The sequence below is a fragment of the Pinus tabuliformis genome, chromosome 7, assembly GCF_031772625.1.
Source record: "Pinus tabuliformis cultivar Carrire ecotype Pingquan chromosome 7, CPIR1, whole genome shotgun sequence".
NCBI lineage: Eukaryota > Viridiplantae > Streptophyta > Pinopsida > Pinales > Pinaceae > Pinus > Pinus tabuliformis.
Window position 1 is genome coordinate 539,217,132 of NC_142293.1, and position 19,742 is coordinate 539,236,873.

General features: G+C 33.9%; 1 protein-coding gene across 10 annotated transcripts; it reads right to left on the reverse strand.

Annotated features, from left to right (window-relative positions):
* Positions 1-10,961: 10,961 nt before the first annotated feature.
* On the reverse strand, positions 10,962-19,489 carry LOC149248443 (uncharacterized). Of its 10 annotated transcripts, XR_016266670.1 has the most exons (9): positions 19,208-19,476; positions 18,296-19,058; positions 17,579-18,179; positions 15,446-15,852; positions 15,275-15,323; positions 13,995-15,052; positions 13,316-13,722; positions 12,316-12,918; positions 10,962-11,586 (listed from the first exon to the last, which is right to left on the reverse strand). XR_016266670.1 is itself a non-coding variant. In XM_089458428.1 (4 exons), exons 2-4 carry the CDS (start codon positions 18,355-18,357, stop codon positions 16,886-16,888), a joined length of 960 nt encoding a protein of 319 aa, XP_089314554.1. In that variant the 5' UTR covers positions 18,358-19,058; positions 19,208-19,489; the 3' UTR covers positions 16,553-16,885. The 10 variants fall into 10 exon arrangements, 6 of the variants coding, with proteins under 6 accessions (XP_089314554.1, XP_089314555.1, XP_089314558.1 ...); XR_016266672.1 differs by lacking the exon at positions 12,316-12,918; XR_016266669.1 differs by lacking the exon at positions 10,962-11,586 and having other exon boundaries at positions 12,358-12,918; positions 13,316-13,725.
* Between the last annotated feature and the right edge of the window lie 253 nt (positions 19,490-19,742).

The following is a 19,742-nucleotide window of genomic DNA, read 5'->3' on the forward strand; positions in this document are numbered from 1 at the left end:
TATATATATATATATATATATATATATATATATATATATATATATATATATATATATAGATAGATAGATATATATATATAGATGAAAAGAAGGAAAAAATATAATATAAATATCCTAATGACATACCTAAAATAAAAATATATAAGTAAACAAATCAAAAGGCAATTGAGAATAAAAAAAAAACCAAAAAAAACCAAAAAAAAAAATAAAAAAATTATGTTATAATTTATGTGAATAAGATTGGTTTTTCCATTTGTGTGCATGTGGGGAAGTTGTTTAAAATATTGAAAAAATGTTAAGTAATTTATGTGAAATATAAGAGTGACTTTGGTATTTGTGTGTATGTGGGGAAGATGTTTAAAATATTGAAAAAATGTTAAATGATTTATGTGAATAAAAGTGATTTTGCCATTTGTGTGTATGTTGGGAAGATGTTTAAAACATGTTTATAAATTATTATTATAATAAAAGGATGTGTTTGTGTTTGTGCATATTGGAGTTACTATAAACTAAAGATCATGAAAACCATGAGCACAAGGAACACAACTCAAAGGAGGGTTACCATTTAACCTTCCTAAGAGCCTTTTGGAGGGGTTGAATTCCCCTCCAACAAAAAAGGTCTACTCATTTTATTAATGATAGTTTGTGTTCATGTACATTCTTTGATGGGCCCATCTAAACAAAATATATATAATTTTTTCTAATTACAACATTACAAAACATAAAAATAGATAATGTCTTCCACCCACCCACGAGCAACTTTGGTATTGATAAATTTTCTGCAACATATTAGTATACAAACCTTTCCTAACAACTTGTAACATAATTAAATGTACAATTTATAAAAAAAATCCATATTATATATATATATATATATATATATATATATATATATATATATATATATATATATATATATATATATATATATAACCATAAACCTATAATGCATGAAAAATATTAAGAAAAAACATGAATATAATATTAATAATATAAAGTGATACAATTATGATATAATTTATAAATTTAACATAATAACAATTAAATCTAACTATTACATATTAAAAATAAATTAAAAAAAAAATATTTGGTAACTTTTAACTTCAATACAACAATAACATACTTTTATTAATAAAATCAGTAAAATTTCATTTAGTAAATAAAATTTTCAAGAATTAAATGTTATATATATATTTCAAATTAAAACATAACGTGGTAGATGTTACATTGAAAAAGAACATCTTGAGGCAAAGATTAATAAAATTACTTAATGGTAAATATATTTCTCGATAAACATTGGAAATTTTATCAAAAAAATTGAAGGAGAAAACATATCGCTATACAATTAATAGAACCGTTTAATAAAACTAGCATTTGCAACACATGTTGCAAAGGAAACGCCGTAAGGCAATGGCATAAGAAATAATAGTATAGAAAAAAGAAGTCAAAATTTTATACAATGCATAAGAAATAATAGCATAGAAGAGAAGTTGTGTGATTTCAAAATGGGTTTCTCTCCATCATAAAAAGAACTAAACACATGTAAGACTACCCTAGTGGACCTTAAGTGGCAGAGGAAAACCTTGAGAAACAACACTATACAGTCAGTAATGGGGCCTAGATTCTAGCACCAACATTTTGATCCCTCTTTGTGCAACCACAAAGAGATGTTTCATGTTGGCCCAACTAAACAAATGAAAATATTTCATGTCTTCTTTTGAGTTCTTAAGTAAAAACTATTTAAAATTAAGATAAAATTGAACTTATATTTATAATTTTATATTTATTTTTCATTTATTAAAACTTATTTATATTTTGTTTTTAGGGTGCAGTTTAAATAAACTTGAAGTATTGTGTAAATTAAGAGATTTAATGTTCAAATCCCCTGGTACAAGTTAACAACCAAAAAAAAAAATCCAAAATTAAAAAATGCAATTCCAAAAGTCCCAAATTAGAAAATGCAATTCCCTACAAAGAAAACAATGACACACCAATACAAGTTAAAAATAAAAATAAAAAAATGCAATTCCAAAAGTCCCAAATTAAAAAATGTAATTCACTACTCTATACAGTGACTCCCAATATTTTGATAATCCCAATCTTCTTCCCTTCTCTATACAGTGATTTCCCAGTGTTTTGATACTTCCAATCTTCTTTCATCCCTTCTCTATACAGTGATTTCCCAGTATTTTGATACTTCCATTCTTCTTTCAAAGTACTTGGATGAAAAAAATCATATATCAAGATATCAAGAAATTGAGCCCATTTCCATTGTTTTCTTCTTAATAGTGAAACTGAATTTACAGCAATGGCAATGCTGGTCCCTCAAGAAAATTCCATAACAAAAGAAAACTTCTAACTAAAACATAAATTCAAACGCCAACTATTTATATTTATTGTAAACAAAACAATTATACATAGAGTGCTCCTCTGCTGAAAAGATAGAAACACATGTCATGCATGGAAACCTAGAGGCTGCAATTGATCTTAGCCATCCTGATATACAATATTTCATAACATAGAGGCTGCAAGTCAGCTAAGCCATCCAGAATTTGAAGTATTTCAAATATTAAAGAAAAAAACCAAACCTCTATACAGATCACACTGCAACATAAACACTAAAAATTAAATACCAAGAAAAGACAATGACTTGAGTATGGCTATAATCAAGAGAAACTTCAACATAAAATTATCTGAAAACCACACCAAGGCAAGGAAGAAACCTACCCTTCCATACACGAACAAAGGTTCATTTCTCTGCTAGTAGAAAAGATGCATAGCATTACCTGAATCTGTGAGCCAACTTCATGCATCAATAGCCACAAAGGACTAAAGTGTTGACTTCACTCTATTTTCGATTTTGGTTATTTTCAACCTACTAACCTACAAAATCAATCATATGGAATGAGCTTCATGCTAATCTTCTATTATTCATTCCTGCATAATGTTTTGATGCATCAATGGTTTCAGGAATGTATTTAACAGTTCAATATTTGATGCACTATTTTATTCAAGGGAAGCGAGCTCGGCTCTGGCTCTTGCTTGTTATTCCAGATAAAGCAACCTTCAACAGGATGAATCATCTGCTTTAGCATCCAACATGAATTGTTTATAAGTATTGACTGGACAACTTTCCTTGCTTCACAATATAATTCTGTGAAGGGAAATATCTGTGATCCAACTTCATGCATCAATAGCCACAAAGGACTAAAGCGCTGACTTAATTCTATTTTAGATTTTGTTAATTTCAAAACTACTAACCTATAAAATCAATAAGATGGAATGAGCTTCGTGCTAATCTTCTATCATTCATTCCTGCATAATGCTTTGAACCATCATTGGTCTCAGGAATGTATTTGAGAGTCCAATATTTGATGCGTTGTTTTATTTGAGAGAAGTGAGATCTTCTCTGGCTCTTGCTTGTTATTCCAGATAAAGCAGCCTTCAACAGGATGAATCATCTGTTTTAGCATCCAACATGAATTGTTTATAGGTATTGACTAGCCAGCTTTCTTTCCTTCACAATATAATTCTGCGAAGGAAAATATTCTCCCTTGAACTATCTGTCTAGAATATCCTATGTTGTAGCTGCATACATTATATGAAGTAGAGATTTTATGAACAATTAGTCAGAAAACTCTCACGAATATCTCTATACTTTTTATGATTCCTATTTTCTGCTTCCAAAGATGACAAAAATGATGAATTAATGATAGCATTAAAGCTTTGTGCAAATGACCACGATTCAATATAATTGGCTTTTTGAATTATTTATGAGGTACGTTTGTCAATCAAAGAAATTGCTAGAAACAAAGGGGTGAAATTGGATGAAATCAGACACCTGGCCATCTATTGTAGTCCCAGAGATATGGGGAGTCATAGCATGGTTTGGCATGGAGCACCATGGATGATCTTTTGGAGCAGGTTGAGCAAACCAAGAGTTAGCAATGTACCTGTTTCCATTACTGCAATTGGCAGTTAGCAATGTGGTTGTTTCCATCACTGCAATTGGCAAGCTAACTTGTTATAACAAACAAGAACATAGTTTAGAAATTTAAAACACACAAGAATGATTCATTGTCTTTTAATTGCCTCCAAGAATGACAAAAAGACTGCCAAAGCAGAAAAATACAGTTACATTGTTTTATTAGCAACGTATCATCATGCTCTTTCTAAATCTGAGATAAATGTTTGATGATGGGACTTGTATGTCCATTATTGACATTGGGAAGTAAGAATTACATGGTGTTCTACCTCCTTTCACATGGTCTAATATAGAACCTAGAAGTCCACAAATGAAGTGGAAGCCCATTTACCAGAGATTTACCCAAATACTATATATTCACCAAATCAGACAAACAATGACTTGAGTATGGCTATAATCAAGAGAAACTTCACCATATAATTATCCGAAAACCACACCAAGACAAGGCAGAAACCTGCCCTTCCATACAGAAACAAAGGTTCATTTCTCTGCTAGTAGAAGAGATGCATAGCATTACCTGAAAACCATGTTAGCGTATTGTCTTCAACTTCCAATCAAAGTCAAGAAGGAACCGAACCATAAGAAACACCCTCAAGTAATATTGTTTGAAAAATTGCCAAATTCACTAAACCATCAAAACTATGTTAGCTCACCTTCTGCAATTGCCAATCAAAATCAAGAAGGAATAGAACCATACGAAATACCCTGGAGTAATATTGTCTAACACATTGCCAAATTCACTGAAAGTTATCCAATACACCAAAAATCCCATAAGGTCAAAAATAGATATACATATATATAATTGCAATACTTAAGACACTAAATGAAACATCCAGCTCCCCCATAAACTTTATGTAATGGATGACCTCATATACTCCCTGTCATTAAAGTACAAGTAATGATTTCTGTCATGGATGCCCCCCTATATAATTTAAGGGTTCTCCCATTGAGATTTCCGCAAATGGATGGGCTCTCAAACACTCTGCCATTAAAAGACAAGCAAACCATTTATATTAAAAATAAGATTATATGAGTCAAAAAAATACTTATATGCCCCCTATATAATTTAAGGGTTCTCCCATTGAGATTTCCGCAAATGGATGGGCTCTCAAACACTCTGCCATTAAAAGACAAGCAAACCATTTATATTTAAAAAATATATATATATGAGTCAAAAAAATACTTATTAGGATAACAGTGATGTGGTACTTATTAGGATAAAAGCCACGCAAACCATTTATGTAATGGATGAGCTCGTATACTCCCTGTCATTAAAGGACAAGTAATGATTTCTATCATGGATGCCCCCCTATATAATTTAAGGGTTCTCCCATTGAGATTTCCGCAAATGGATGGGCTTTCAAACACTCTGCCATTAAAAGACAAGCAAACCATTTATATTAAAAATAAGATTATATGAGTCAAAAAAATACTTATTAGGATAACAGTGATGTGGTACTTATAAGGATAAAAGCCACGCAAACCATTTATATTAAAAATAATGTTGTATTGAAGAGACTATATGATTCAAACAAATACGTATTAGGATGACAATGATGTGGGAGCTTAAAATCTTGTAGAATCTGCTCTTCAGGTTTCCTCCAAATAAACCAACAAACATGGATATTCTTCTGCAAGACAAGAAGCACAAATGGGTCACTGTCGTATTACCCAGACTAAAGGGTGAAGTTGTTGCATAAAGCGGTAAGTAAAACCCTATAACCCTACAACCGGATAATTAGTTTAAAATATCCAAATCCCTTACATAAGGATGAAGGGAAGTCATCCTGTCATCAAGATTAAAAGGTGCAGCTCCTCAATAAAGAACCATTATTGAACATTGACGATATCCCTAAGAATTCGAACAATCAGTGTCAAGTTATACAACGAAAGGCTTGGGCTAAGTATGTGGGATGCCAGAAAATTAATAAAAAAACAAGTTGATCAATCAATATAACATTATTACAAATAAACGAATTATATCACATTCCTACACAAACCAGAAGCATCCTCAAGCAAAGCCTAATTATAGGCATTTCTGAGTAAATACCTGAAAAATGTCATGGATTGTTGAACCAGTCGATTAAGCCAGACCTTTAAACAAAGTCGATATTGCATCAAGAAGTGATAGCAATTTAAAAAAATAGGTTCAAAGAAAAATGTACAAAGATTCAATTCAGCAGAAAGATATAATATAGAGGAATGAACTTCATGCTAATCTTCTATTATTCATTCCTGCATAATTCTTTGAAGCATCATTTGTTTCAGGAATGTATTTGACAGTTCAATATTTGATGCACTGTTTTATTCGAGGGAAGTGAGCTCTGCTCTGGCTCTTGCTTGTTATTCCAGATAAAGCAGCCTTCAACAGGATGAATTATCTGCTTTAGCATCTAGCATGAATTGTTTATAGGTATTGACTGGACAACTTTCCTTGATTCACAATATAATTTTGTGCAAGGGAAATATCTGTGAGCCAACTTCATGCATCAATAGCCACAAAGGACTAAAGCTCCGACTTCACTCTATTTTAGATTTTGTTTATTTCAAAACTACTAACCTATAAAATCAATAAGATGGAATGAGCTTCATGCTAATCTTCTATCATTCATTCCTGTATAATGCTTTGAACCATCATTAGTCTCAGGAATGTATTTGAGAGTCCAATATTTGATGCATTGTTTTATTTGAGAGAAGCAAGCTCTTCTCTGGCTCTTGTTTGTTATTCCAGATAAAGCAGCCTTCAACAAGGTGAATCATCTGCCTTAACATCCAACATGAATTGTTTATAGGTATTGACTGGCCAGCTTTCTTTCCTTCACAATATAATTCTGCAAAGGAAAATCTTCTCCCTTGAAGTATCTGTCTAGAATATCTTGCATTGCAGCTGCATACATTATCTGAAGTAGAGATTTTATGAACAGTTAGTCAGAAAACTCTCAAGAATATCTCTGTACATTTTATGATTCCTATTTTCTGCTTCCAAAGATGACAAAAATGATGAATTAATGACAGCATTAAAGCTTTGTGTAATGGACCATGATGCAATATAATTGACTTTTTGAATTATTTATGAGGTGAGTTTGTCAATCAAAGAAATTTCTTGAAACAAAGGGGTGAAATTGGATGAAATCAGATGCCTAGCCATCTATTGTAGTCCCAGAGATATGCAGATTCATAGCATGGTTTGGCGTGGAGCACCATGGATGATCTTTTGGAGCAGGTTGAGCAAACCAAGAGTTAGCAATGTACCTGTTTCCATCACTGCAATTGGCAGTTAGCAATGTGGCTGTTTCCATCACTGCAATTGGAAAGTAACATGTTATAACAAATAGGAACATAGTTTAGAAATTTAAAACACAGAAGAACAATTCATTGTCTTTTAATTGCCTCCAAGAATGACAAAAAGACTGCCAAAGCAGAAAAATACAGTTACATTGTTTTATTAGCAACGTATCATCATACTCTTTCTGAATCTGAGATAAATGTTTGATGATGGTACTTGTTTGTCCATTATTGACATTGGGAAGTAAGAATTACATGGTGTTCTACCTCCTTTCACATGGTCTAATATAGAACCTAGAAGTCCACAAATGAAGTGGAAGCCCATTTACCAGAGATTTACCCAAATACTATATATTCACCAAATCAGACAAACAATGACTTGAGTATGGCTATAATCAAGAGAAACTTCAACATATAATTATCCAAAAACCACACCAAGACAAGGCAGAAACCTGCCCTTCCATACAAAAACAAAGGTTCATTTCTCTGCTAGTAGAAGAGATGCATAGCATTACCTGAAAACCATGTTAGCGTATTGTCTTCAGCTTCCAATCAAAGTTAAGAAGGAACAGAACCATAAGAAAGTAATATTGTTTGACAAATTGCCAAATTCACTAAACCGTCAAAACTGTGTTAGTGCACCCTCTGCAACTTCCAATCAAAATCAAGAAGGAATAGAACCATACGAAATACCCTGAAGTAATATTGTCTAACACATTGCCAAATTCACTGAAAGTTATCCAATACACCAAAAATCCCATAAGGTCAAAAATAGATATACATATATATAATTGCAATACTTAAGCCACTAAATGAAACATCCAGTTCGCCCATAAACTTTATGTAATGGATGAGCTCGTATACTCCCTGTCATTAAAGGACAAGTAATGATTTCTGTCATGGATGCCCCCCCATATAATTTAAGGGTTCTCCCATTGAGATTTCCGCAAATGGATGGGCTCTCAAACACTCTGCCATTAAAAGAAAAGAAAACCATTTATATTAAAAATAAGCTTATATGAGTCAAAAAAATACTTATTAGGATAACAGTGATGTGGTACTTATTAGGATAAAAGCCACGCAAACCATTTATATTAAAAATAATGTTGTATTGAAGAGACTATATGATTCAAACAAATACGTATTAGGATGACAATGATGTGGTACTTATTAGGATAACAATGATGTGGGAGCTTAAAATATTGTAGAATCTGCTCTTCAGGTTTCCTCCAAATAAACCAACAAACGTGGATATTCTTTTGCAAGACAAGAAGCACAAATGGGTCACTGTCATATTACCCAGACTAAAGGGTGAAGTTGTTGCATAAATCAGTAAGTAAAACCCTGTAACCCTACAACCAGATAATTAGTTTAAAATATCCAAATCCCTTACAGAAGGATGAAGGGAAGTCATCCTGTCATCAAGATTAAAAGGTGCAACTCCTCAATAAAGAACCATTATAGAACATCGATGATATCCCTAAGAATTCGAACAATCAGTGTCAAGTTATACAATAAAAGGCTTGGGCTAAGTATGTGGGATGCCAAAAAATGAATAAAAATACGAGTTGATCAATCAATATAACGTTATTACAAATAAACCAATTATATCACATTCCTACACAAATCAGAAGCATCCTCAAGCAAAGCCTAATTATAGGCATTTCTGAGTAAATACCTGAAAAATGTCATGGATTGCTGAACCAGTCGATTAAGCCATACCTTTAAACAAAGTCGATATTGCATGAAGAAGTGATAGCAATTTAAAAAAATAGATTCAAAGAAAAATGTACAAAGATTCAATTCGGCAGAAAGATATAATATAGAGGAATGAGCTTCATGCTAATCTTCTATTATTCATTCCTGCATAATGCTTTGAAGCATCATTGGTCTCAGGAATGTATTTGACAGTTCGATATTTGATGCACTGTTTTATTCGAGGGAAGCGAGCTCTGCTCTGGCTCTTGCTTGTTATTCCAGATAAAGCAGCCTTCAACAGGATGAATCATCTGCTTTAGCATCCAACATGAATTGTTTATACATATTGACTGGACAACTTTCCTTGCTTCACAATATAATTATGTGCAAGGGAAATATCTGTGAGCCAACTTCATGCATCAATAGCCACAAAGGACTAAAGCGCTGACTTGACTCTATTTTAGATTTTGTTTATTTCAAAACTCCTAACCTATAAAATCAATAAGATGGAATGAGCTTCATGCTAATCTTCTATCATTCATTCCTGTATAATGCTTTGAACCATCATTGGTCTCAGGAATGTATTTGGGAGTCCAATATTTGATGCATTGTTTTATTTGAGAGAAGCGAGCTCTTCTCTAGCTCTTGTTTGTTATTCCAGATAAAGTAGCCTTCAACAGGGTGAATCATCTACTTTAGCATCCAACATGAATTATTTATAGGTATTGACTGGCCAGCTTTCTTTCCTTCACAATATAATTCTGCAAAGGAAAATCTTCTCCCTTGAGGTATCTGTCTAGAATATCCTGCGTTGCAACTGCATACATTATCTGAAGTAGAGATTTTATGAACAGTTAGTTAGAAAACTCTCAAGAATATCTCTGTACATTTTATGATTCCTATTTTCTGCTTCCAAAGATGACAAAAATGGTGAATTAATGACAACATTAAAGCTTTGTGCAATGGATGCAATGGACCATGATGCAATATAATTGACTTTTTGAATTATTTATGAGGTACGTTTGTCAATCAAAGAAATTACTTGAAACAAAGGGGTGAAATTGGATGAAATGAGACACCTGGCCATCTATTGTAGTCCCAGAGATATGGGGAGTCATAGCATGGTTTGGCATGGAGCACCATGGATGATCTTTTGGAGCAAGTTGAGCAAACCAAGAGTTAGCAATGTACCTGTTTCCATCACTGCAATTGGAAGTTAGAAATGTGGCTGTTTCCATCATTGCAATTGGCAAGTAACTTGTTATAACAAACAGGAACATAGTTTAGAAATTTAAAACACCGAAGAACGATTCATTGTCTTTTAATTGCCTCCAAGAATGACAAAAAGACTGCCAAAGCAGAAAAATACAGTTACATTGTTTTATTAGCATTGTATCATCATGCTCTTTCTGAATCTGAGATAAATGTTTGATTATGGGACTTGTATGTCCATTATTGGCATTGGGAAGTAAGAATTACATGGTGTTCTACCTCCTTTCACATGGTCTAATATAGAACCCAGAAGTCCACAAATGAAGTGGAAGCCCATTTACCAGAGATTTACCCAAATACTTTATATTCACCAAATCAGGCAAATAATGACTTGAGTATGGCTATAATCAAGAGAAACTTCAACATATAATTATCCAAAAACCACACCAAGACAATGTAGAAACCTGCCCTTCCATACAGAAACAAAGGTTCATTTCTCTGCTAGTAGAAGAGATGCATAGCATTACCTGAAAACCATGTTAGCATATTGTCTTCAACTTCCAATCAAAGTCAAGAAGGAACAGAACCATAAGAAACACCCTGAAGTAATATTGTTTGACAAATTGCCAAATTCACAAAACTGTCAAAACTGTGTTAGCGCACCCTCTGCAACTTCCAATCAAAATCAAGAAGGAATAGAACCATACGAAATACCCTGCACTACTATTGTCTAACACATTGCCAAATTCACTGAAAGTTATCCAATACACCAAAAATCCCATAAGGTCAAAAATAGATATACATATATATAATTGCAATACTTAAGCCACTAAATGAAACATCCAGCTCCCCCATAAACTTTATGTAATGGATGACCTCGTATACTCCTTGTAATTAAAGGACAAGTAATGATTTATGTCATGGATGCCTCCCATATAATTTAAGGGAACCATGTTAGCGTATTGTCTTCAACTTCCAATCAAAGTCAAGAAGGAACAGAACCATAAGAAACACCCTGAAGTAATATTGTTTGACAAATTGCCAAATTCACTAAACCGTCAAAACTGTGTTAGCGCACCCTCTGCAACTTCCAATCAAAATCAAGAAGGAATAGAACCATACGAAATACCCTGCACTACTATTGTCTAACACATTGCCAAATTCACTAAAAGTTATCCAATACACCAAAAATCCCATAAGGTCAAAAATAGATATACATATATATAATTGCAATACTTAAGCCACTAAATGAAACATCCAGCTCCCCCATAAACTTTATGTAATGGATGACCTCGTATACTCCCTGTCATTAAAGGACAAGTAATGATTTCTGTCATGGATGCCTCCCATATAATTTAAGGGTTCTCCCATTGAGATTTCCGCAAATGGATGGGCTCTCAAACACTCTGCCATTAAAAGACAAGCAAACCATTTATATTAAAAATAAGACTATATGAGTCAAAAAAATTCGAACAATATCCCTAAGAATTCGAACAATTAATGTCAAGTTATACAACAAAAGGCTTGGGATAAGTATGTGGGATGCCAGAAAATAAATAAAAATACAAGTTGATCAATCAATATAACGTTATTACAAATAAACAAATTATATCACATTCCTACACAAATCAAAAGCATCCTCAAGCAAGCCTAATTATAGGCATTTCTGAGTAAATACCTGAAAAATGTCATGGATTGTTGAACATCTCTCTTAAATTATATCTTTTTTGGTACTTGTTTCCCAACATCACTTTTTTTGACAGTGAAATTACAGGAATCCGAAAAGGGAGCACATTTGTGTTCAAATCAAAAATTCATTGCTTATATAGAAGCATCAGCTAATATATGGAAAGACTGGAGGGATAACTAAGAACCTAAAAATGCTAACACCAAAATACAATTATTTAGCCTGGATGAACTACAACTGACCATAAGATCATTACAATTGTATTATAAAGTTCAAAAAAATGTAGAAAGAAAACATATAAGCATTAGATATATATATAGAATCTCATTCCAAGTTGAAATCTTTACACAGTATTAAACTGGGCAAGAAGCCCAATAACGTCACTATTAAAGAAATCCCATCTCAAATCACTAACTTAAAGTGTACACACTCCTTACTCATATAGTACCATCAATATGCCTGCAGGAATACAGCCAAGAATGTTTTGATATATCCCAGTTATCTTTGTTTGGCTTCTGTAAAGAAATACTCCCATTATGCCTTGAATCTGCAAGGCCAGCTAAGATAACAACCAGAAGCTTAGCTGAAAATTCATGCTCTTTTGCTTCTGCTATAGATTTGTTTTTTCCCTTAAACATAGTTCTCTAGTAAGTGGCTTCCTCAAAGACTCAAATGCAATCCAGCTGACCATGTCTCCAATCACCAGATCAAACCAAACTTTTAGCTCCTCACAGCCACCAACCAAGAAGCTAATCAACAGTTGAGCACTGCGGCTTTTGAACTCAAAATTTTACTCTCCAACACGAACACTAATATTGTTTCTGCGAACTTTAACTTTGCCTGGTTGATGAGATTTCCTCAGATTCTCTCCAGCATCATCATAGCTTTTGAGAGACTGAATTTCACAAGCATCCATTTGGGCTTGTTCCATGAGTCTATTCTCCCAAAGCTTTGCAGCCATCCAGCGTTCTAACCAGCTCCAACCCCAGCTATTTTTGTCTGGCTCAATTCTAGCATAATTCATGTTTGTTTTCGAATTGCTTCTCCATTGCTGAAAAGAGATTCAACACCCATAAAAGTTACTAGTATATAAATTTCAAAATGTCAACCTGGCATCTACATCTAAGGTCTTGTGCAGAGGATTCTACCACAACATTTAAAATCTGCCAGAAATAGAGTGTTCAATCAAGGACTTATACAAATGAATATGATATGGTAAATTTTCACAATGGGAAGCTAACTTAAATGTTCAAAATCATACAGCAACTCTTACATGAATGTAGATCCAGAAATATCTCTGCAAGCATTCTGTCGACTTAAAACTACAAAAATAAAATTACCAGAAGAGCATAAAAATATGTCCATTTTCATGAAATGCATAGGAAGCCAAATAATAGCATAGAATCCATCATTCAGAGCAGCAGAAGTGAAAGAAACGATTAACTCACTCGTGCAGTTCCTTTCATGTGCATACGGTAGCTTCGACCATCTTTATTCTCTCCATACCAGTAGAAGGCCTGAGTCTCTTCAACATAAATTATTCCTCCACCATGTGCCTGTATGGACCTACTGTCTGTGTCACACCATTCTCTGCCAGGATAAAAGTAGTACTTTCTGCTATCTTCAGTCTTCAAAGGGTTCACTGCAAGATTTTTCTCTGGAAAGTAAAGGGATCTTCTTTGAGATGTGACATCAAGAAAATCATCTACTGGGGTATGTCTCCTTCCCCTGTGTTTTCCTACTGGGGAGATAATTTAAGGGTTCTCCCATTGAGATAATTTCTCATGGATGCCTCCCATATAATTTAAGGGTTCTCCCATTGAGATTTCTGCAAATGGATGGGCTCTCAAACACTCTGCTATTAAAAGACAAGCAAACCATTTATATTAAAAATAAGATTATATGAGTCAAAAAAATTCAAACAATATCCCTAAGAATTCGAACAATCAATGTCAAGTTATGCAACGAAAGGCTTGGGCTAAGTATGTGGGATGCCAGAAAATGAATAAAAATACAAGTTGATCAATCAATATAACGCTATTACAAATAAACAAATTATATCACATTCCTACACAAATTAGAAGCATCCTCACGCAAGCCTAATTATAGGCACTTTTGAGTAAATACCTGAAAAATGTCATGGATCGCTGAACATCTCTCTTAAATTATATCTTTTTTGGTACTTGTTTCCCAACATCACTTTTTTTGACAGTGAAATTACAAGAATCTGAAAAGGGAGCACATTTGTGTTCAGATAAAAAATTCAGCTTATATAGAAGCATCAGCTAATATATGGAAAGACTGGAGGGATAACTAAGAACTTAAAAATGCTAACACCAAAATACAATTATTTAGCCTGGATGAACTACAACTAACCATAAGATCATTACAATTGTATTATAAAGTTCAAAAAAATGCAGAAAGAAAACATATAAGCATTATATATATATATAGAATCTCATTCCAAGTTGAAATCTTTACACAGTATTAAACTTGGCAAGAAGCCCAATAACGTCACTATTAAAGAAATCCCATCTCAAATCACTAACTTAAAGTGCACACATTCCTTACTCATATAGTACCATCAATATGCCTACAGGAATACAACCAAGAATGTTTTGATATATCCCAGTTATCTTTTTTTGGCTTCTGTAAAGAAATACTCCTATTATGTCTTGAATCTGCAAGGCCAACTAAGATAACAACTAGAAGCTTAGCTGAAAATTCATGCTCTTTTGCTTCTGCTATAGATTTGTTTTTTCCCTTAAACACAGTTCTCTAGTAAGTGGCTTCCTCAAAGACTCAAATGCAATCCAGCTGACCATGTCTCCAATCACCAGATCAAACCAAACTTTTAGCTCCTCACAGCCACCAACCAAGAAGCTAATCAACAGTTGAGCATTGCGGCTTTTGAACTCAAAATTTTACTCTCCAACACGAACACTAATATTGTTTCTTCGAACTTTAACTTTGCCTGGTTGATGAGATTTCCTCATATTCTCTCCAGCATCATCATAGCTTTTGAGAGACTGAATTTCACAAGAATCCATTTGGGCTTGTTCCATGAGTCTATTCTCCCAAATCTTTACAACCATCTAGCGTTCTAACCAGCTCCAACCCCAGCTATTTTTGTCTGGCTCAATTCTAGCATAATTCATGTTTGTTTTCGAATTTCTTCTCCATTGCTGAAAAGAGATTCAACACCCATAAAAGTTACTAGTATATAAATTTCAAAATGTCAACTTGGCATCTACATCTAAGGTCTTGTGCAGAGGATTCTACCACAACATTTAAAATCTGTCAGAAATAGAGTGTTCAATCAAGGACTTATACAAATGAATATGATATGGTAAATTTTCACAATGGGAAGCTAACTTAAATGTTCAAAATCATACAACAACTCTTACATGAATGTAGATCCAGAAATATCTCTGCAAGCATTCTGTCGACTTAAAACTGCAGAAATAAAATTACCAGAAGAGCATAAAAATCCATTTTCATGAAATGCATAGGAAGACAAATAATAGCATAGAATCCATCATTCAGAGCGGCAGAAGTGAAAGAAACGATTAACTCACTCGTGTAGTTCCTTTCCTGTGCATACGATAGTTTCGACCATCTTTATTCTCTCCATACCAGTAGAAGGTCTGAGTCTCTTCAACATAAATTATTCCTCTGCCATGTGCCTATATGGACCTGCTGTCTATGTCACACCATTCTCTGCCAAGATAAAAGTAGTACTTTCTGCTATCTTCAGTCTTCAAAGGGTTCACTGCAAGATTTTTCTCTGGAAAGTAAAGGGATCTTCTTTGAGATGTGACATCAAGAAAATCATCTACTGTGGTATGTCTCCTTCCCTTGTGTTTTCCTGCTGGGGAGATAATTTAAGGGTTCTCCCATTGAGATAATTTTTCATGGATGCCTCCCATATAATTTAAGGGTTCTCCCATTGAGATTTCCGCAAATGGATGGGCTCTCAAACACTCTGCCATTAAAAGACAAGCAAACCATTTATATTAAAAATAAGATTATATGAGTCAAAAAAATTCGAACAATATCCCTAAGAATTCGAACAATCAATGTCAAGTTATGCAACGAAAGGCTTGGGCTAAGTATGTGGCATGCCAGAAAATGAATAAAAATACAAGTTGATCAATCAATATAACGTTATTACAAATAAGCAAATTATATCACATTCCTACACAAATCAGAGGCATCCTCAAGCAAGCCTAATTATAGGCATTTCTAAGTAAATACCTGAAAAAATGTCATGGATTGCTGAACATCTCTCTTCAATTATATCTTTTTTGGTACTTGTTTCCCAACATCACTTTTTTTGACAGTGAAATTACAAGAATCCGAAAAGGGAGCACATTTGTGTTCAGATCAAAAATTCAGCTTATATAGAAGCATCAGCTAATATATGGAAAGACTAGAGGGATAACTAAGAACCTAAAAATGCTAACACCAAAATACAATTATTTAGCCTGGATGAACTACAACTAACCATAAGATCATTACAATTGTATTATAAAGTTCAAAAAAATGCAGAAAGAAAACATATAAGCATTAGATATATATATAGAATCTCATTCCAAGTTGAAATCTTTACACAGTATTAAACTGGGCAAGAAGCCCAATAACGTCACTATTAAAGAAATCCCATCTCAAATCACTAACTTAATGTGTACACACTCCTTACTCATATAGTACCATCAATATGCCTGCAGGAATACAACCAAGAATGTTTTGATATATCCCAGTTATCTTTGTTTGGATTCTGTAAAGAAATACTCCTATTATGTCTTGAATCTGCAAGGCCAACTAAGATAACAACCAAAAGCTTAGCTGAAAATTCATGCTCTTTTGCTTCTGCTATAGATTTGTTTTTTCCCTTGAACACAGTTCTCTAGTAAGTGGCTTCCTCAAAGACTCAAATGCAATCCAGCTGACCATGTCTCCAATCACCAGATCAAACCAAACTTTTAGCTCCTCATAGCCACCAACCAAGAAGCTAATCAACAGTTGAGCACTGAGGCTTTTAAACTCAAAATTTTACTCTCCAACATAACACTAATATTGTTTCTGTGAACTTTAACTTTGCTTGGTTGATGATATTTCCTCAGATTCTCTCCAGCATCATCATAGCTTTTGAGAGACTGAATTTCACAAGCATCCATTTGGGCTTGTTCCATGAGTCTATTCTCCCAAATCTTTGCAACCATCCAGCATTCTAACCAGCTCCAACCCCAGTTATTTTTGTCTGGTTCAATTCTAGCATAATTCATGTTTGTTTTCGAATTGCTTCTCCATTGCTGAAAAGAGATTCAACACCCATACAAGTTACTAGTATATAAATTTCAAAATGTCAACCTGGCATCTACATCTAAGGTCTTGTGCAGAGGATTCTACCATAGCATTTAAAATCTACCAGAAATAGAGTGTTCAATCAAGGACTTATACAAATGAATATGATATGGTAAATTTTCACAATGGGAAGATAACTTAAATGTTCAAAATCATACAACAACTCTTACATGAATGTAGATCATAAATATCTCTACAAGCATTCTGTCGACTTAAAACTACAGAAATAAAATTACCAGAAGAGCATAAAAATATGTCCATTTTCATGAAATGCATAGGAAGACAAATAATAGCATAGAATCCATCATTCAGAGCGGCAGAAGTGAAAGAAACGATTAACTCACTCGTGTAGTTCCTTTCCTGTGCATATGGTAGCTTCGACCATCTTTATTCTCTCCATACCAGTAGAAGGTCTGAGTCTCTTCAACATAAATTATTCCTCCGCCATGTGCCTGTATGGACCTGCTGTCTGTGTCACACCATTCTCTGCCAGGATAAAAGTAGTACTTTCTGCTATCTTCAGTCTTCAAAGGGTTCACTGCAAGATTTTTCTCTGGAAAGTAAAGGGATCTTCTTTGAGATGTGACATCAAGAAAATCATCTACTGGGGTATGTCTCCTTCCCCTGTGTTTTCCTGCTGGGGAGATAAATTTTTTGCCTCTTTGTTTGACTTCAAAACCCCTATCCTCTATATCTTCATGTTCTCTGTACATGGAAAGGCGATACTGTTGCACCTGAGAATCTACTTTGTTAGAATTTGATGGAGTTAAGGTGTTGTAGGCATGAATCAATAGTATCCATGCGGCCAAACTCCAGATTATAGCAGACAAGGAACACCTGCTTCCTGCATTACAACTTAAAGTAGTTGATTTCCCATGTTTGTGTACCATCTTTCTTGTTGCTTTCATTCGCCCAGATAATACTGCAGAAAATACGTTGCAAAATCTACAATTTAAACCATGTTTAATTGTTAATCAGATTTATATTTTTTATAATATACACCAATTGCTAGACAATTCTAATTACGAAAAGATTTTTCTTGTTGATGGTAATGCATGCACATTACAGACATCAAAAGAACGCCAAGGAAAACAGCATCAGAACAAAGAATCTGAAATAGCATTTCGTCTATACCTTGAGAACTCTATGAAAACAAATATCATAACTCAATCCCCAAATAAATGGACTTCGGCAAATTATGAACAGGTGGCAGTTGCCAGTTGAAGATCAGAAATTCCATAAGTATGCCCACACACAATAATAAATATAGACCAAATACAGAAAATTAATGCACAGAAGCAAAAACAGCAGACTTCAAAATGTCAATACTGTCAATGAATCCACGAATATAAACCAAACAAGGTACTACAAAGGACGTTTCAGCTAACAACTTTATAGATCCTACAGGCAAAAGATCTGATAAAGAGAACAAAAGGATAGCTCATAGCAGGAACTTCAAAAGGGCAAAACTTTGGCCACAGATCAATAAGTACAACAAATATAACTATTTCTGCAGTTGAAGATAAAAATAGACTTTAGGTCTAAAAATTAGCTGGTCATATGCATCATCGGTTCAGTTTGCCCCAATATTGACCCCAAAGGTGGAAAATACAACAAAGTGAATGGAATAAGGAACATAAGCTTCAAAATGTAACCTGTCCATTGAAATATTCATGAAAAGTTGCAGTTACCTTATCACTGAATAAAGTGGGTTCAATCTAAAGCTTTGCTTGCACCATTTTATACAAATTCAATTCGCAATGGTTCATGAAATGCAAATACCATAAATCCCCGAATTGAGTAAGAACAAAAGGGCTCTGGAATCTGAACCACCTTCTCAAGTTAGATAACAACTACAACTCTGATTTATGTGACCAGCATAAACAAAAATTCCTGAAAAACTTGCAATAATCAGAATATTTGACGGTCTACAGAAGATCTGGATAAAATGATTATCAAAGTAAACTAATGACCTTGACTGTGGAGGATCTGAATCTGGCATCTTCGTTCATAATCCAGTCCGTCCTCTGTCTGTAAGGGGATTTTCCTTCATAAAACGCGAGAAATTTCTTCTGATCGATGCAGGATTTCTCTTCCGATGGAGGAAATCTGAAGCCCGGAAGATCCATTGAAAACTTTGCCTGCAAAACCTTCACTGGAGATAAAAGCTCATCAAGCTCCAAGCTCCTCGAGTCGGATGCCTAGAGATGTTGCCTGGTCAGGGAGATTTGAAGCAGCGAGAAAAACTATGCGGCGATTTGAAGCAGCGAGAAAAACTATGCGAAAAGAATATAAGAAACTAACCTAAACTACATCCAACGGTCTGGAATGTTTCAATCGTCTAACATCTGATCGGATGGCTCAAACAAGTACACAGTGGCAATTGGGGGAGTTGATTTCAGAGGGAAACGCCTTACGACGTAATTACTTAATGGTAAATATATTTCTCGATAAACATTGGAAATTTTACCAAAAAAATTGAAGGAGAAAACATATCGCTATATAATT